Genomic DNA, 15,893 nt, shown 5'->3' with positions numbered 1-15,893 from the left:
ACTCAGGCCTACCCTCTCCCCCACATACGCGAACCCCCCCCGTAGAAATCCCCAGGTTTCAAAATTTTTTGGGTTGACAGGTATGCAGTATGCCCTCATAAATATTCATCACCAAAATATGCCCCATGTATTTTTTACAAGGCATACATTTTATCCTGAAGAAACATGGGAACCAATAATGTTCAAGCGGTAGATCATAATACGTTGCGCGCTTTGAGATCACATGATAACTCACGTGACCCAGATAGCCAGTCATATAACTGCTTTTATCATAAATAGAGCCCAGTTCTCCCCGGCCATATATACAAATGGCGGCATCTCCGTTTTGTTGTCGAATTTAGTCCCCGGTGAGTTTTTCTAGGATTTTCCTTGAGAAATAAGGGATTATGGAGAGGAGAAGAGTTCACGCTGGTCCAATTAATCGGCGACTCTATGACTTATTGGTAAAATGTGTTAAATCTAAAAAGAAGTGTGGGAGTGATGAAGTTTTTTATCCGAGCGACGAAGAACTGAAAGAATCCGGTGTTTTCCCAAGACCACGCGATGGATCCTCTAGGAGCGAGAAATTCAAACAGTGGGCCGATAGGATGGACTTGAAGATGGATAAAGTCACTAAAGCAGACGCTTTAGTGCACAAGTTTACCGGGAAACTTATAGTTCCGGTTGAGGAGTTTGAAAATATCATAATGAAAGTTCATGTAGGAGAGAATGAAAAGCACAACGATTTGAGAACTACGATAAATTTATTGGTAAGTACGAGTATCAGTCACTCAGACTCTCTTAACCAATCATTAACTTGCCATGTTTCTCCTAGTGCACACAAGTCTCTTTCTGTTGATCCAGATGCTCTTAGACTAGTAACAATAAGCAAGCCATTGATTGGTCATTTTACAAACAGTGCAAGTGCCGTTGGTCAAACAGGTCGGCAATGGTTGCACTGTTTGTACAAAATTACAGTCTGTGCTTGGATAAGCACCTCCATCGAATAAGGAACTCCCCTGAATAAGTGCCTGAATGAGAGTAAAAATATGAATTAGCGCCTCCCTATAAACTCATCTCCTCAACATGTTGCTTTGATGCCATTTATTATGTGTGTTAGAAAGAAAGTAAGAAATAGACTGACACTACTTGCCACAATATTTGATCATATTGAAAGCTTGTTTTGTTATAGATCTTGGAAATTGTTTACTAATTGTGCATTACCAAAAAGCACTATTTATCTAGTGCACTATCAACTGAACCCCCCACCCCATGGTCCTGGGAAAGAGTGGGATATTAGACTTGGACCCTGTACAATAGGGTTCAGCGATATTGGAAAAATGTGCGATATGCGATATGCACTTTGATTTTGCGATATTGCGATATTGTGCGATATTGAGCCAGAATAGGCCACCATTTTGTAAGCCTCACAGTGATTGGCTGTTCAAGTCACATGACACCCAACAGCCAACATGGCGGCCCAGGAGAAGTTAAATGCAATTTTCGGCAAGGAAAGTGCCACCAAACTAAGTAAAATTGCCATAACAACTCTAGATTATGATGGTGGAATTGTGTGGACGTTCTGTGGACAATTTTGAGGTATATTTGATTGAAATTAGTGGCGTAAAACCAGAGAAAAGAGCCAAAAGTCGGCAATTTGATGCATTGTATAGCCTATTAATTAATTTATTTATATCGCAAGGTACTGCGATATGGATATCGCAAAATTCGATATCGCGATTTCGGTATAAATTCGATATATCGCCGAACCTTACTGTACAACACAGAGAAAAGCCCCCACCCCCTTGGGAAAAAACTGCAGTCTAATGCCATTACCCCTTCAGATGCAAACTATAGGCAACTACCCGACAACAAGTCATCTGAAATGAGCCAGTACACTTTAGCGAGTACATTTATACTAATAACTATGAAGATGACAATTACCAAAAAAGTGAAGAAAATGAATTATCTTTTTATTTTTGCACATTTCACCATGCAGCTCGCCACATGCCGATACATGGAATTGCTTGCTACCATGGCTGATTTGACTGAAATTCTCCAAAAGGCATTGATTGTATATGTGTGTTATTCCAGATTCGAAATAATTATGCTATGGGTAACCAGCACTTTGGCCTGAATAAGGCAGTGATTGCCTATGTGGTCGACAGCTGTCAAAAGTGTGGTTTGGACAGTCATACAAGTAACGAGAACTCCAGTCCAGATGTGATTGTGACTCCAGAACTGCCTGTGATCCCAAATGGCGCTGTCAAGGCTATACCTTCATCTCCCTCCATGGTGGCTCACAAACCTGATTCCACTTGTGTCTGGTTTGACAAGTCAGGTATTGTGCTGTTAAAAAGCTTTTTTACATGTGTCAAGCTGTTGAAATGGAATTGTGTATGTTCATGGATGCATGTTAACCTGGATAGTATACGTAGGTAGTCTACATAAGTGTTGCGAAAAGAAAATAAATTATACTCAGGATTTATATTCTTTGTTATATTTTTTGGAGGAAAGGCAAGTTCTTCTTTTGCTCAAGGTGTACGACATGCTATTTCAACACGGTGTTGATAGAATTCCCTGATATTCCATATACTTGGCAAATAAAAAAATCAATAAAATGTCTTTAACTTTTGTAGCAATGGCAAATAATCAGGGGCTGTACCCCAGGCTTCAGACTCTTATAACAGAGTTACGCGGAGAGTTTGCTTTGCTGTTGGGTGGAAACAGAGAAGCAAAAGACAGATTAATAATGAGTAAGTACTCACTGTGGTCTGACTATAGAGAGAAACCCTCAGATGCTACAAGTAATTTTGCTTTCCTCTTACTGTTATTAATTTATATCACTGTCTGTATCTTTTACAACTTCTTTTTCTAGCAAGTATTAATCACCCACTTGACAATCTTCCCCTTGGTTAATCAAAGCTTAAAGAATTAAAATGATCACAACACAATCAAGTTTACGATTTTAATCCAGACCACTAGGATATGCATTTACTGTATTGTCTTTAAAATATATGTATATAACCCAGACAGCTCCAAAAAGTAGACATGTCATATTGTGGGTCGCTTACTTACTTTCAGAAGTTAGTCTTTTGGAAGAAGATATTGGTATTTGTAAATAAGACATTTTGCTAACAAAAATCTTTCTTTACCATTCCAGAAATTTTCAGACTTCTAGATCACATATCAAAGCATAAAGACTCTTTATATAAATCCTACCAAATGGAAGGCCCTTACGATCAAACCTTCCATGAACAAGTTAAGGAATTCGTCTCTCACTACCAATCAGAAGGGAAAACAAATGAACAATGTGTTAAAGACACAAGACTGTTAGTGGGTGCTTACAAAGATGCAGGCTACAATAACTTTTTTGTTCAAAGCTTAGAGGCATCAATATGTTTGGCGATAAATCCAGTGGCGAGTTTAACACCCGACAGAGTCTTGTATCTAGGAGATGGACAGACTTTGAATTTCAGAGAAGGGATGTCTGGGACCTGACACATAGGGATAGCAAATAGAAAATATAGTTGATAATAAATGCTGGGCTGGGGTTAGTTTTAGTATTTCCTGATGTTAATTTGTTTAATGGTTTAGGCGTTCCAGTTGACAGGAGTAATATCTATTTTGTTTCTGTTGATGCTTATAAAAAGTATCTATTTTTAGGTCTATTGTGTATCTTAGCTTTAGCCTGACAAGAAACTGTATGGGAGCGTAAAATGTGCCTGTTTATTTTTCAATAAGACTATTTATTAAAGCATGGATTTTAGCTCTTAGTTTGAAGTATTTTTTTTAGAGGTGAGCTTATCTTCAATGAAAGGTTGTTGACTATAACCATAAAAGTACCCCAAATGACAGTACAGTCGATCCATTCGGTCATCACTCTCAGGACTTGAAAAGTTCAAAGAGGTATTTAAAGATAAAATACAAATATTTTTGGACTTTGTATAAACTATCACTATGGTAGACTGCTCTTATCTCTGGCCAAGACGTTAATTGAGTAAAAAGTATAATCACATTGCCTAAACAACAATACTTCACAGGCAGTTGTTTTACTTTCGTTTTATTTCTTTTGACTTTATATGAATGAATATGATATAGTCTATGTTTTGATATGTTTTTACGCTTTTTGTATAAAACTGTGCAACTAAAAACAAACTCCTTTAAAAATGCTTTGTTATCGTCCCCCTTGTCCCAGCACACAAAATGATAATACACCACACACTTATTTTAGAGATAAATAATTGGTCTATTGACAGTGGTTAAACATGATTATTCTACAAACCACATTGTATAAGAGTCAAAGTTATTTTCATTAACCCTATAAACCAAATTTGAAGTCAACAGAACACAATAATGAACAAATATATTGAGCTCAATGAATAGTTTCATGGGTGAATGAAAACCACTATATCATAACTTTGTCTTATGTCCTTCAGTATGTGTAGTACATATAGCTAAATATCTTAAAGAATGTTATCATTTTTAAATGACAGCATCACATTCCTAATAAAATGGGAGCCTCTCCATTGGTTATCCAACAACCTTGTGCCATTTAACAACTTTGTGTAGAAATGTACTGTACCTATTTGAATATATAATATTTAGTTCCTACATTCTCAGTACTTTTCCAGGGTTCATCAGGTTCTTAGGATCAAGCATCTGCTTGATCTGTTTCATGACCTCTATCCCTGATGGGCCTACTTCCTCTTCCAGGAGGGCCAGCTTGCCGCGCCCTATCCCGTGCTCACCAGTACAGGTGCCCCCAACTGCTAAAGCGCGTCTGGAAGGTAGATTTAACAGTATTAAAAAACGCTATCATTTTAGCAAGTAATTTTTTTGCTCCATTCGCCTGTTCTCATAATAGATTGTAATTTAATAAAGGACATAAAAGTAAAATGCAAATTCCCTTTTGGTGGATAACATATAAAGGGTGGGGACTGTTGACCTATACTAGCTAGGGTTTCTAGCAAGATTATGTAATATTAGTACTAGGGCACAAATCAGTCAACTGTTGATATGAATGTACAATGCAAAATACTTTTTGTTGGATAACAAGCTGGGACTGTTGGTATGGTGGTACGTGTTACTGTCCGATAGGATATAACTTGGTAGGATGTGAAAAGGGCACTATGCAAAATACCTTTAGTTGGATAACAAAGGTGAGGACTGTTGATATGCTGGTACATGCTACTCTTGACTACTGTCCGGTAGGATACTGTATTATGGCGTAGGATGTGAAAAGGGCACAATGCAAAATCCCTTTCGTTGGAATACAAGGTGGGGACTGTGGATTTGGTGGTACATGTTACTGTCTGGTAGTATATTATGGTGTATGGCATGAAAAGGGCACTTTTCTTTTTTTTTTTTTTCAAAGACCTATATCTTGGTGAGCTTTCAAGTTGACTAATTTGTCTCCTCGTATGAATATCACATAATCTCACGAGAAACCCTAGTATAGGTTAGCCTGTTTCACATCTGGAAAGAGTGACACAAATCATTTCAGGTTTTGACGTATGTTAAGTAATGGTCTACTCTGACAAAGAATAGAGCCATGTACATGAAGGCTCGATACCTTCCTATTCGTGTCCTAAATGCCTCCATTGCATCAAGCTCTTCACCATTTGTAGGGTCATAAGTCAGAATGCAATGAAAGTTTCCATCCCCTACATGTCCGATTATAGAGGCTGCAATTAAAATAGGTGGAGAAATGAGAAATTATTAAAGATAATCACGCACCTGCCCAGTCGGAGGGTAAAATCTTTTGCATTCTGAATTTCCTTCTCGTTTGATGTATCTATCACAATGAAACAGTGGAAGTTCCCATCTCCTACGTGCCCTACAATTGGAGCTGTAATAGGATAAAATAAACAGTCAAAAATAATAATGCACTAGGAACATTTATAAAGGCTCATATTTCCATAAGAGAAAGCCAACGGAAGGAGAAAGAAGTGGGGTGCTTATGCGCATGACCAGAGTGAAAGAGTGAGACCAGACCAGAGTGAGACCCAAGTCCTATTTATATTTTCTTCTAAAAAATTTTCTCACAAGATTTGACGATAAAATTACTCACCAACAAGATTTGATGCTATGATGTCTTCTTTTGTCTCGACAATGATTTCAGGTAGTTTTGATATCGGGACACAAACATCAGTGGAGACGCCCTAGGACATAAAAAATTTTGCATTCAAATGATTGAACAAAAACCCCTCTAAATCTCCCTTTTTAAAGCAGTAAAGAAGAGCTAACATTGCTGGCCTATTAAAAAAAACCCGAAAACACAATTTCAAACCAGTAGTATTTCATCATAGTTGAGGCACTATGTTATTGGAAACAACATCATCTGTGCAGATACTGTAGATATTAATCAGTTAAGAGAGTATTTATCAGTTGAGGAAAGAGAATATAACATACTTTGCATCCGGGCCTTAGCGCTAGACATGCATACCATGCGGCATGTCTGGCCTTCCACAGCTTGTTTCGTTCTTCCAGTTCTTTTGCCCATCGAAAATCAGATCCTTCATTAGCTGCAATGACTTCCCCTTTAATAAAGCATGCATTAAAACATGAACTCAAAGGATTTCAGTTCATCTGAGCATGGCCTACATTATACCTTAAAAACAAAATGTGGTCTAGTTTCACAGTAACTGACTGACACAGCAGGCACAGTAGCCCGATGATTCGCTGATGGGTGGGGTGGGGTGCGCAGTCATCCAAAAATTGACTTGATCCTTCAATAAGAAAGGATCCACTTTTGCTGGCCAAGAGAGGAGGGGGCGTACCCCCATAGGAACAGGTACACAAAGATTAATTTTAAAAAATATAAAATGCCCATGACTTGTAACGGGTAGAACTAGTCAAAGCGGAAGAATTATGTTCCTAGTTTGAGCTTGGCTGATGTAAATTCTGGACAGTGTGTAATGGGCTCCACAATCTTATAATCTAACGCAAAAAAGAAAATAACCTTGATTTTAATATTACTCTAGATTTGTACACAAATCTAAGAGCAACAAAGTGGAATAGCTAAGCTCGACTTTAATTCTTACCAGCAGTTATCGCTTGTTCCTCTACGCTATTTTCCGAACCAGTGAACTCAAGGAAAAGGGTTGGCTGGACAGGATAGTCCAGCCCGGAGTACTTGTTAGTTGCATCAATCATGCAATCATCTAAAAACTCTGTAAATAAAAATGAGGTTTTCAAATAAGTGGTTGTAAATACATGTATATGTATTGCAATGTGACGAGAGAAAGCCCTAAGAAAAGAGAGATATTGAAAAGGCAATGATCAGTGTGTCGTTGGAAACGATATAATACATTCTAATGTCATGAGGTCATAATCATTAATTAACATTCTATCTAAGGAACTAGCCATATGAGGACACGCCACCCAGTAAATATTCTCTGAGATTGTATATCAACTTGTAATACAATTTGCTAATTTATTCCTTGTATCTATAGGTTTCGAACATATAACTCTATACTAACTGTAACCAAGACAATAAACCATGAACAGTTCAGTATTGAGTGTTTGATCCATGGCATCTTGTTCCTCAACTTCCTCAACAATACGATCAGTTTTTAGTTTTCCAATCCCTTAGCGTATATGTTACACTCTATTCTTGTTGCGGTCAATGAAAGTTGTAACTGTTAGGATTTTCTTTCTGCAGAATTTAGCAAGGCTTCTTTGATTGAAATGTGAATTTTCTACAGAGTTTTGAAAATTTTCCTGGCCATGCGAAAGGAGATTGAATCTAGTGAATAATTGAATAATCTAGTTTTGGCGGGAAAATCTAAAACAATGTATTTTCCTTAAATCCATTCAAATTCAGAGACGGCAATACCACAGAATATTTGCGAAGCTGTTTTCTATCGCAATGCTACCCACAATGAAGCGAAGAATAATTTAAAGCAGAGAATTTTATGCGAAAAAGGAAAATACCTTTTTTGTTTTGATTGCGAATGCAGTGGCGCACAATGCAATGTTTTATAGGGTCATGAAAATGTATAGAATTGACCAAATCTATCAAAGGTATCTATGAAAGGTTATGTTGTGGTTTCAAATGTGGCATGGTTTGAATTTTTTTCAAACTGGTTTGAATTTTTCAAACTAGCTCATTTTTGGATACCTAGCATTCTAAAAGGGATTTTATTTTTGGGGAGTCATTAATAAAACAGGGGCTTGGATTTTTTGGGGGTTGGGAGGTGTAACTAAAAGAACTAGATAAAAGATTATGCAAATATCCCCTTTTCAAACCAGTTTTAACAATTTCAAACCAAGAAGCATTTCAAACCACAACAGTTATATTGTCTTTAACGATAAATACTAACCGATTCGAGCAACAGGTATTCCACATTGTAAAATTTCAACAGTTGCATCCACAGCGGACTTGACCGAGGGAAATGAAGAAACACCAGAAACAGTCTGCAAGAGGTGGCGTAGGGAGATAAGCAAAAGGCACTAAATGGGAAAACCTATAACGTTTTGCAATTATATGCTGAATGTGCCAGCAAAGAACAACTTACAGCTTCAGGGATTCCATAGAGCTTCAGTGTAGCCTTTGTGATGATACCTAGTGTTCCCTCCGACCCAGCAAACAGGTTTGTCAAATTATACCCTGCCGAGGTCTTCCTGTGAATGGTAACATGATGGTCCAGCATTAAAGAAGGCCAATTATCTTTCTACCATTTCACACTCCTCTACAATACTGAATCACTGAAGAATAAATTTTCATTGGCTCATCCAAGCAAGTAACTCAGAGATACTTTAAATTAATCGTTGTATTTCAATTGTACATAACTAACCAAGGCAGCACAGCCAAGGGGATTTTGTAACAAAAAATGAATAATTTTATTTTTATGCAACATGTTCAGCAATTGTTTAGTAAGGGGATTTATCACTTGCACTGCCGGGGGCAAACAGTTATAAAAAGCTCAGATATTGAAATGGATATTGTCTGTCATCAGACTCTTGTAGAATACCCTGCATAGTTTATTTTTGCTAACAACACATGGCCACGCCTCCTTGCAACTACCACAAATTCAACTTATGTCAAATAATACCCAAACATTTTCTGAAGTTTAAAAACATAGAACGGAGCTTACTTTGTTCTTCTGCCTTTCCCAGCAGTGTCAATCACCCTTCCATCTGATAACACAACCTCTAAGTTCAGAATATTCTCTCGCATTGTTCCATATCTGTTCAAGAGAATATAGAATAATGAAAATAGCTGTGGTGCCAGGCATTTAAGACCCTTTGGCCTACTTCAGCGATTTTGCTATTACGATTTTGCTATTACGATTTTGCATAAGCAGCAAGATCCCTGGGTTTATTAAGATGTACACCTGTGATGCAGGGCTGAAGCAGGGACACGGGTCATGCCCCCCCCCAATAATTTTTAAAAATGACCACTGGCTGTGCCCCCCCCCCCAAATATTTTCTTAATGTTTCTGTATTGTTTTCCCCCTCCCAGAATCTTTCAAGGCCTGCTACGTCTTGGTAATGACATGTAATTACTAGCCTTTTATTTTTTATTTAAAAAGTGTTTTTTATCAATAATTGCAGAATACCTGACAGCATTAGTTCCTGATGCACTTGTTGCGCACATCCCACACAATGAAGCATCAGCACCAGGATCTAAATTGAGATCAATTCAAATTTACCCCAAATTATCTATGACAATGCAATTTGAATTATCTATTGAAATAAAAAATATCCAACCTTTAACTAAACTCCTGCCTTCCCGAAAAGGGAGACATATAGTCTGACCCTTAATTTTTAAAAGCAGAAGCGGATCTAGGGGGAGGGTTTTAACCCCCCCTTTGGGCTGCCAGAAAGCCATATGTAACAAAAAAATTACCCCTCCCCCCTTTGTCACTGAGCCAAACCCCCCTTTAGCAAAAAGCTAGATCTGCCCCTGAAAAGCAGGGAGAATTCTGCTTCACCTTGCACCTTACCTATTGGAAACCACAGTCCTGTGTCCCTGATGAAAGCATTTAGTTGTTCTCTAGTTACACCAGCTTCTACTGTTGTATCAAAATCCTCTTGATTAACCTCAAGGATAGTTTTCATCTTACTGAGGTCAATACATACTCCTCCCTAAAACAAGATTTCAAAATTCGTCAGTAAGTAATACCACAACACGCCCCACGCCCATTTGCTATTTAAGTTGAGTAAATGAGATACTTTAATTATCAGATGGATTTATTTTTTTTATTGTAAATAGGTCACTTTTTTATGTAACCAATAATAAGATGATCGGCATTATTTAAGTTCTACTGACCTTCATTGCACAAATTCCACCTTCCAGTCCAGTACCAGAACCATGTGGAACCATGGGAACTGAATGCTCATAGCATATCTTAGCAATCTCAGAGACTTGCTCGCGACTTGTAGGGAACACAACAAGGTCCGGAGGCATGACGCCATGGTACGACTCATCATGACCGTGCTGGTCTCTCACGGCTTGGGCCGACGACACGTTATCCTCACCTAGCAAAGTCTGCATTGTTGGTTTCAGAGCTGCTACTGCTGTTTGTGCCTAACGAAGTAATAAAGTTATACATATTCAATAATAACAGCAAGTTAGAGATTCCATCCAGAAAAGGGGCACAGTATAAAGTTGAATCCATGCAAACCACTGTACCCACTTTTTAAAAATCTTGTTTTGGCTGTGGTACATAGGGACAGGAGGGGGGAGAAGAAATGGGCAGATATGAGGGGGGTTCACCCCCCCCCCCCCCCCCTCTTCCTTAATTGGTTAATCCTAGGCAAGGCCTTGTGGGGAGAGGGAAGGGCAACTATTCAAGCAAATAGAATGTATTCCTTTTTTCTTGCTATTTGAAAGGCTTGTCACTATCTGAGTATTATTTTCAAGGGATCAATTGCCCAATGCTTGAAAATCCTCAAACGAACTTGCGCTGTTTTACAGTCAGTAAACAATACAGTAACAGTATATCAAATGTTGATTCAAGTTAGAAGGCACCAAGTTTGAATATTCCTACGCAACATCATCAACAACACCAAACAACACTAAAATCAAAACCTTCTCTAAAAAATCGAATATGCTTACCTTTCGATGAGAGGTTGAGATCCAACGCCTTCCACGACTGCAGAGATCTCTACTCCTCAATAGCCGTTGGCCCGTAGCTAATAGCCCCCGCATGTCGGATGTGTTTTGCAAGGCTAGATAAAGACAGAAACGCTTGCCTTCTCGCCTTCGTCTAGGGGTCTTCGTCTAGTACTTTACGTGACACACACATGATTACCCACAATGCGTCACGCACATAAACATTGGGTTTCCTGTGGATTTTTCACAAAATCCGGCTGTTGGGACCGGTTCCTGAAAAGCCATTTAGCGCTAACCCAGGGTTAAATTTGCACTAACCAAAGATTAAATTTTTACCCCCGGACTAGTTCTGTTCCCCAAAACGCTGGTTAGCGCTAACTCTGGGTTAGTTTGGATGTAAAATCTAACCCGGCTCGCGAGATGCTAAACTATGGTTTAGCTGGCGTAACACAGGCCTCCCAAACTTTGTAGTAGAACTAAAATTTTATAAAATGAAGTTGCCGGATTTTAACAAGTTGCAGTTAGAGCGTTCGGAAGCTGAATGAGGGCGTGACCCCTCATTCCGCATCCCCGTGAAGATTTCATAGCTCCCGCTTTTGGGTTTGAAATTGGCGTCACGATTTGACGTCACGATTTGCCGAATGCCATGGTACTTTGTGTCTTAAAAAATCTCGCGATTTGCCGAATGCGCACATTATTTCAGTTTTTGTCTATTGCATAAAATATTTAACCTTGTGCTTCATAACATGGGACTTTGAGTCTTAAAAAATATCACGATTTGCCGAATGCGCAAATCATATCAGTTTTTGTCTATATAGTTCTTGTATCTATATGTCTACATTCTCTGCATTTTTAACGTATTCTTTTGATTACCAATGTTGTGAAAAGCTACTTCTGATATTTATAAAAAGCACATATTCTCTAAATTCGCCAAGTTTTATTTAATTCGCTAATTCTGACGCTTCTTTGATCGTATTCCATTCATCTTATATTAAAATATAATAAAACATGATAAGATAAGCAACCTGTTTTAGTTTTAACAATCAAAAACCACTTTACAACCTTTCTTCAGCTGTTAAAATGTATAACAGAAAATGGCTAGATGCCCCAAGTCCCGGGCAAGACCTGCTTCCTTTAGCAGTTATAAGTTGCGTAATGATGTAGTATTCTATCTGTACGACTGCTACGGGGCATCTCCGCGGCGCAGCCAGGATTTTTTAACAGGAGAGGGCCCAAAAGGTCCTTTCAAGACATTTTCTTCTGTATTTTAGATAATGTCTCATTCATTTACTGTATTTTTGGCTGCTAGAAGGGTGGGGCCTGGCCCTGGCTACGCCTTTGCATCTACCCACACGATCTTGCGTTTTGGAGGAAGACTTTGAGGATTTCCTTCGTGGGGTGCAAATGAATGATCCTGTGTTACGAATAAATGTCGAGTGCTTTCATTACGGATCCCGGAGCGCCAAGATGGTTACATTTCGGAACACGGAAAAGTTTTGGTGAGCACTACCCTTTACCTAGTCGGACATTAAATGGTGAGATGGAGGCCTATCCTGCTAATACCAAACCCGATTTTTTGGACATTTTTAGAGTAGTGAAACAGGCCATTTTTATGTCAGAGCAAGAATAAAGGGAGCGATCATTTTCCGCCGGTAACGAATATTCCCTCAGGAGTTGCGTGATTGAGCCAGCTAACAGGCTAAAGATATTTCGATCAGAAAATATCAGTTTCCTCCCTGTCAGATATTAAATGGTAAATAGATCCCTAACGTTATAGGACCAATGAACACATTGCTATCAAAAATATCAAATGAACATGAATAAAAATTGATTTTTAAACAACTTAAAAAAGGTTTAAATCATATCATTCAACGTGGAGCAAACTCTAATCATCTCAGATGAAAAAAAGGGGGGACGTTGGGGGTTCTATTTTTATTTTTTATTTTGTTTTTTATTTTATTTTTTATTTTATTTTATTTATTTTATTTTTTATTTTATTTTATTTATTTTATTTTATTAGCTTCGCCACAATAGGCAGGGTAGCCGCAGCAGCATGGCCATTTACTGCGGACCCTTAAATTGACCCTCTAATTACCGCAATACCGCACAAAATTTTCTAAAATACCGCAGGAAAAAATATCGCATACCGCAAAGAAGGGCTAGGTTTTGAAGAGCATGCCCGACACCCCGACATTTCTAGGTTTCCCGCTAGATCATCCCGTACCAATGGCAAATCCCGCGCAGCGCAGGACATTTTAACACCGCGCTAATTTAGTTTTTTTAACCACAATGCCGCCGTTTAAAAAGCAAAATCTCGCATCTCGCTGTGTCTGAAATACCGCATCACCCCATGTTTTTTGCTCTTTTACCGTAATTTCGTAAAAAAGGGCCAATAGCGCAATACCCAACTTCCCCCCCCCCCCCCCCCCGAAAAGAAACGTGGCACCAGCGACGTTACGCTGAACCGACTTTACATTGAATGTATATCAGCTATTATTGCTTGGCTGGAGATTTGAGGTGCATGATGACGAATGACGATTAAGAATAAAAAAAAAAGAGAAATAGAGAAAAAAATCAAATAAAAGAAAAAAAATCATAGCTCATTCGCTGCGGATCGAACTAAGATCGGATTAAACAAAAAAAAAAAAGGAAAAATAGACCATACATCCAGACGTGCGCTGAATCACCGTATGGCAGCTAAGGCTTTACGGCTAAGCTAAAGATTTCGGCCCCAGCACCGCTATCTAGCGAACTGTACAACACAAGGGAACCTGAGATACCCGCGCATTAATGGGGAGGCAATAACCAGGATCCCAGGCCTGTCTTATATGGTTACGCCACGCATAGCTCGCTGTGACGTAGACGGAAAAATATCAAGGTCTATTTGGGCGCCTTGTCCCTTGGGAGGGCCAAGGGGTGAAACGTCACGCACGTGCTTATGACCTCTTTTGCATGCAATGCAGGATCAACTGAAGCTATGTTTACACGGTACCGGACAAATTTTTATCCGCTCAATAATTCGTACCGTACGTGGTGTTTACACGGAACCGTACGAATTTTTCGCACCGTTTACACGGTGCCGGTGGAACCGGTAGAATTTCACATTTGGTCAGCGGTTTCTCCAAACAGCAGCTACTCTTCACAAAGTTTTCCCACCAAAGAAAAACCCTGCCAGGTCTTACCCAAAACTTTTTTGTTTGTTTCTTTTTATTCGCCGCGGTGTTTTTTCGGTGTTGTTGCATGAAAACTGCCTGCAAAATCCGTTTATTGGCCTGATAAGCAACATTTTCTGCAACAACCGACACGATAATGTTGCTCATCATTGCAACAACATTTAGTAGCATTCCAAGCAGCAATGGTATCATTTTGAGATGAAAATAACGGTCTCCACCGAGGTTGTTTATCTACTGAGTAGCCAGGCAGCTATGCCATCGCGCCAAAAATCATCGGTAGCCGTACGAAAATTCGTCCGGTTGTGGTGTTTACACGGTTCAAGGCGGTCGAAAATTCGTCCTCGAATTTGCCGTACGAATTTTCGTACGGTTAGCCGTCTCTTTTTTCGTACGGTTAGGGCGGTCGTTCGGTTAGCCGTCTCTTTTTTCGTACGGTTAGGGCGGTCCCGTGTAAACGGTGCGCGTAAAACGGTGTCCGTAACCGTACGAATTATTGAGCGTACGAAAATTCGTCCGGTACCCTGTAAACGTAGCCTGAAAAGCACACAGTCCAAGGAGACAAACATCACAATCTTTACCGAAAACTTATGGCATTTATCTGAAAATGTGTGTGGTTGATATCTTTTGCCAATCGTATTGTAAACCGACCACAGCCAAAATTGTAATAACAGAGTTGCGAAGAAATGAGCCCAGGTTTATACCTTGGTTTGGTACATATTGGCTATACGGTCCTGAACCAAAATCCAACTCTTTGAATCTACGTGGTTTTATATTCAGTGCTTTATTAAGAATGTTGATTATCAGAATTTATTCTAACAAACTGCGTCCTTCTGTCACAATTATCGATTCTGTTTTTCAGTTGGATGGATTTGTGGATGAAGCACTAGCCTTTGCTCACTCCTCCTCGCGTCCTTGGTGGTTCAATCACTTTTGCTATTGGTTTTGTTGCGTCTTGCTGCTTGGCTGTCCTTACCGATTACTCACCGACGTCCTCACGAAAACCATCCGATTAGCAAAAGGTTCTCGACGTGCGCCCAGAGCACTCGTGTGAAACCTCGTCTACGCCGGACACCATCAATGCCGAAGATTGGTGAAGGGCCACGCCACCAGTGGCGTAGCCAGGATTTTTAACAGGAGGGGGCCCAAAAGGCCCTTTCAAGGCATTTTCTCCAGTATTCTAAATGATGTATTATAAATTTAATGTATTTTTGGCTGCTAAAGGGGGGGGGGGCTCGCTGGCCACCATGCACTTTTGGTGGCCTATGAAATGAACCGCTTCAATTGCTTGTTATGAAGTGAACGGGTCCTAAATGTTCGCTATTGGGTATTTGTGATTTTAAAAGAAAAGCATCTTAAACTGTGCTGGGGCACGGGCTAGGGGGCTGGTGAGAAAATTTCTTGAAATCGTGGAGACTCTGTCTTGCATTACCCTGCATGCGAACGCACATGCAAATTCTGATGCAATAGTTGCTTACAAGCAGTCTCAGGCTGCAATATCTCTCCAGACTGCAATAAAATATCTTAAACGGAACTGAAAGATGAGCAAAGAGAAGTCAATGCCTTGTATATTCGCACGTGAAAAAATAGCACACAGGATGACCGAAATACAGGGTCTGGGGCACAGGGTGACCGTGACAGGTAACTTGAAGATTTTTTTAAAAAATCCTAGCCCTTTT

General features: G+C 39.4%; 2 protein-coding genes across 2 annotated transcripts; one reads left to right on the top strand and one right to left on the bottom strand.

Moving 5' to 3' along the window:
• The first annotated feature begins 290 nt into the window (after nucleotides 1-290).
• On the top strand, nucleotides 291-3,755 carry LOC5505171. Its single transcript, XM_001625957.2, has 4 exons — nucleotides 291-749; nucleotides 2,074-2,320; nucleotides 2,619-2,735; nucleotides 3,143-3,755. The coding sequence occupies exons 1-4, from the start codon at nucleotides 387-389 to the stop codon at nucleotides 3,478-3,480; spliced, it is 1,065 nt and encodes a 354-aa protein (XP_001626007.1). The 5' UTR covers nucleotides 291-386; the 3' UTR covers nucleotides 3,481-3,755.
• A 271-nt stretch (nucleotides 3,756-4,026) lies between these two features.
• On the bottom strand, nucleotides 4,027-11,237 carry LOC5505146 (probable D-lactate dehydrogenase, mitochondrial). The gene is made up of 12 exons (XM_001625975.3): nucleotides 11,048-11,237; nucleotides 10,259-10,516; nucleotides 9,933-10,074; nucleotides 9,546-9,612; nucleotides 9,081-9,173; nucleotides 8,502-8,607; nucleotides 8,307-8,400; nucleotides 7,026-7,154; nucleotides 6,394-6,521; nucleotides 6,053-6,143; nucleotides 5,719-5,830; nucleotides 4,027-4,762 (listed from the first exon to the last, which is right to left on the bottom strand). Exons 1-12 carry the CDS (start codon nucleotides 11,138-11,140, stop codon nucleotides 4,591-4,593), a joined length of 1,485 nt encoding a protein of 494 aa, XP_001626025.1. The 5' UTR covers nucleotides 11,141-11,237; the 3' UTR covers nucleotides 4,027-4,590.
• Between the last annotated feature and the right edge of the window lie 4,656 nt (nucleotides 11,238-15,893).

Source organism: Nematostella vectensis, chromosome 13 (assembly GCF_932526225.1).
Source record: "Nematostella vectensis chromosome 13, jaNemVect1.1, whole genome shotgun sequence".
Lineage (NCBI taxonomy): Eukaryota > Metazoa > Cnidaria > Anthozoa > Actiniaria > Edwardsiidae > Nematostella > Nematostella vectensis.
The sequence above is the reverse complement of the archived record's forward strand: the minus strand, read 5'-3'. Positions and strand labels throughout refer to the sequence as shown.

Coding starts and splice junctions, on each gene's coding strand:
- LOC5505171 (XM_001625957.2), top strand. CDS start 387: ATGGAGAGGAGAAGAGTTCACGCTGGTCCAATTAATCGGCGACTCTAT. Junction 2,321..2,618: donor TGTCTGGTTTGACAAGTCAG/GTATTGTGCTGT, acceptor TAACTTTTGTAG/CAATGGCAAATAATCAGGGG. Junction 2,736..3,142: donor AAAAGACAGATTAATAATGA/GTAAGTACTCAC, acceptor TTACCATTCCAG/AAATTTTCAGACTTCTAGAT.
- LOC5505146 (XM_001625975.3), bottom strand. CDS start 11,140: ATGCGGGGGCTATTAGCTACGGGCCAACGGCTATTGAGGAGTAGAGAT. Junction 8,401..8,501: donor TCTATGGAATCCCTGAAGCT/GTAAGTTGTTCT, acceptor CACCTCTTGCAG/ACTGTTTCTGGTGTTTCTTC. Junction 4,763..5,718: donor TTTACCCTCCGACTGGGCAG/GTGCGTGATTAT, acceptor TCTACCTTCCAG/ACGCGCTTTAGCAGTTGGGG.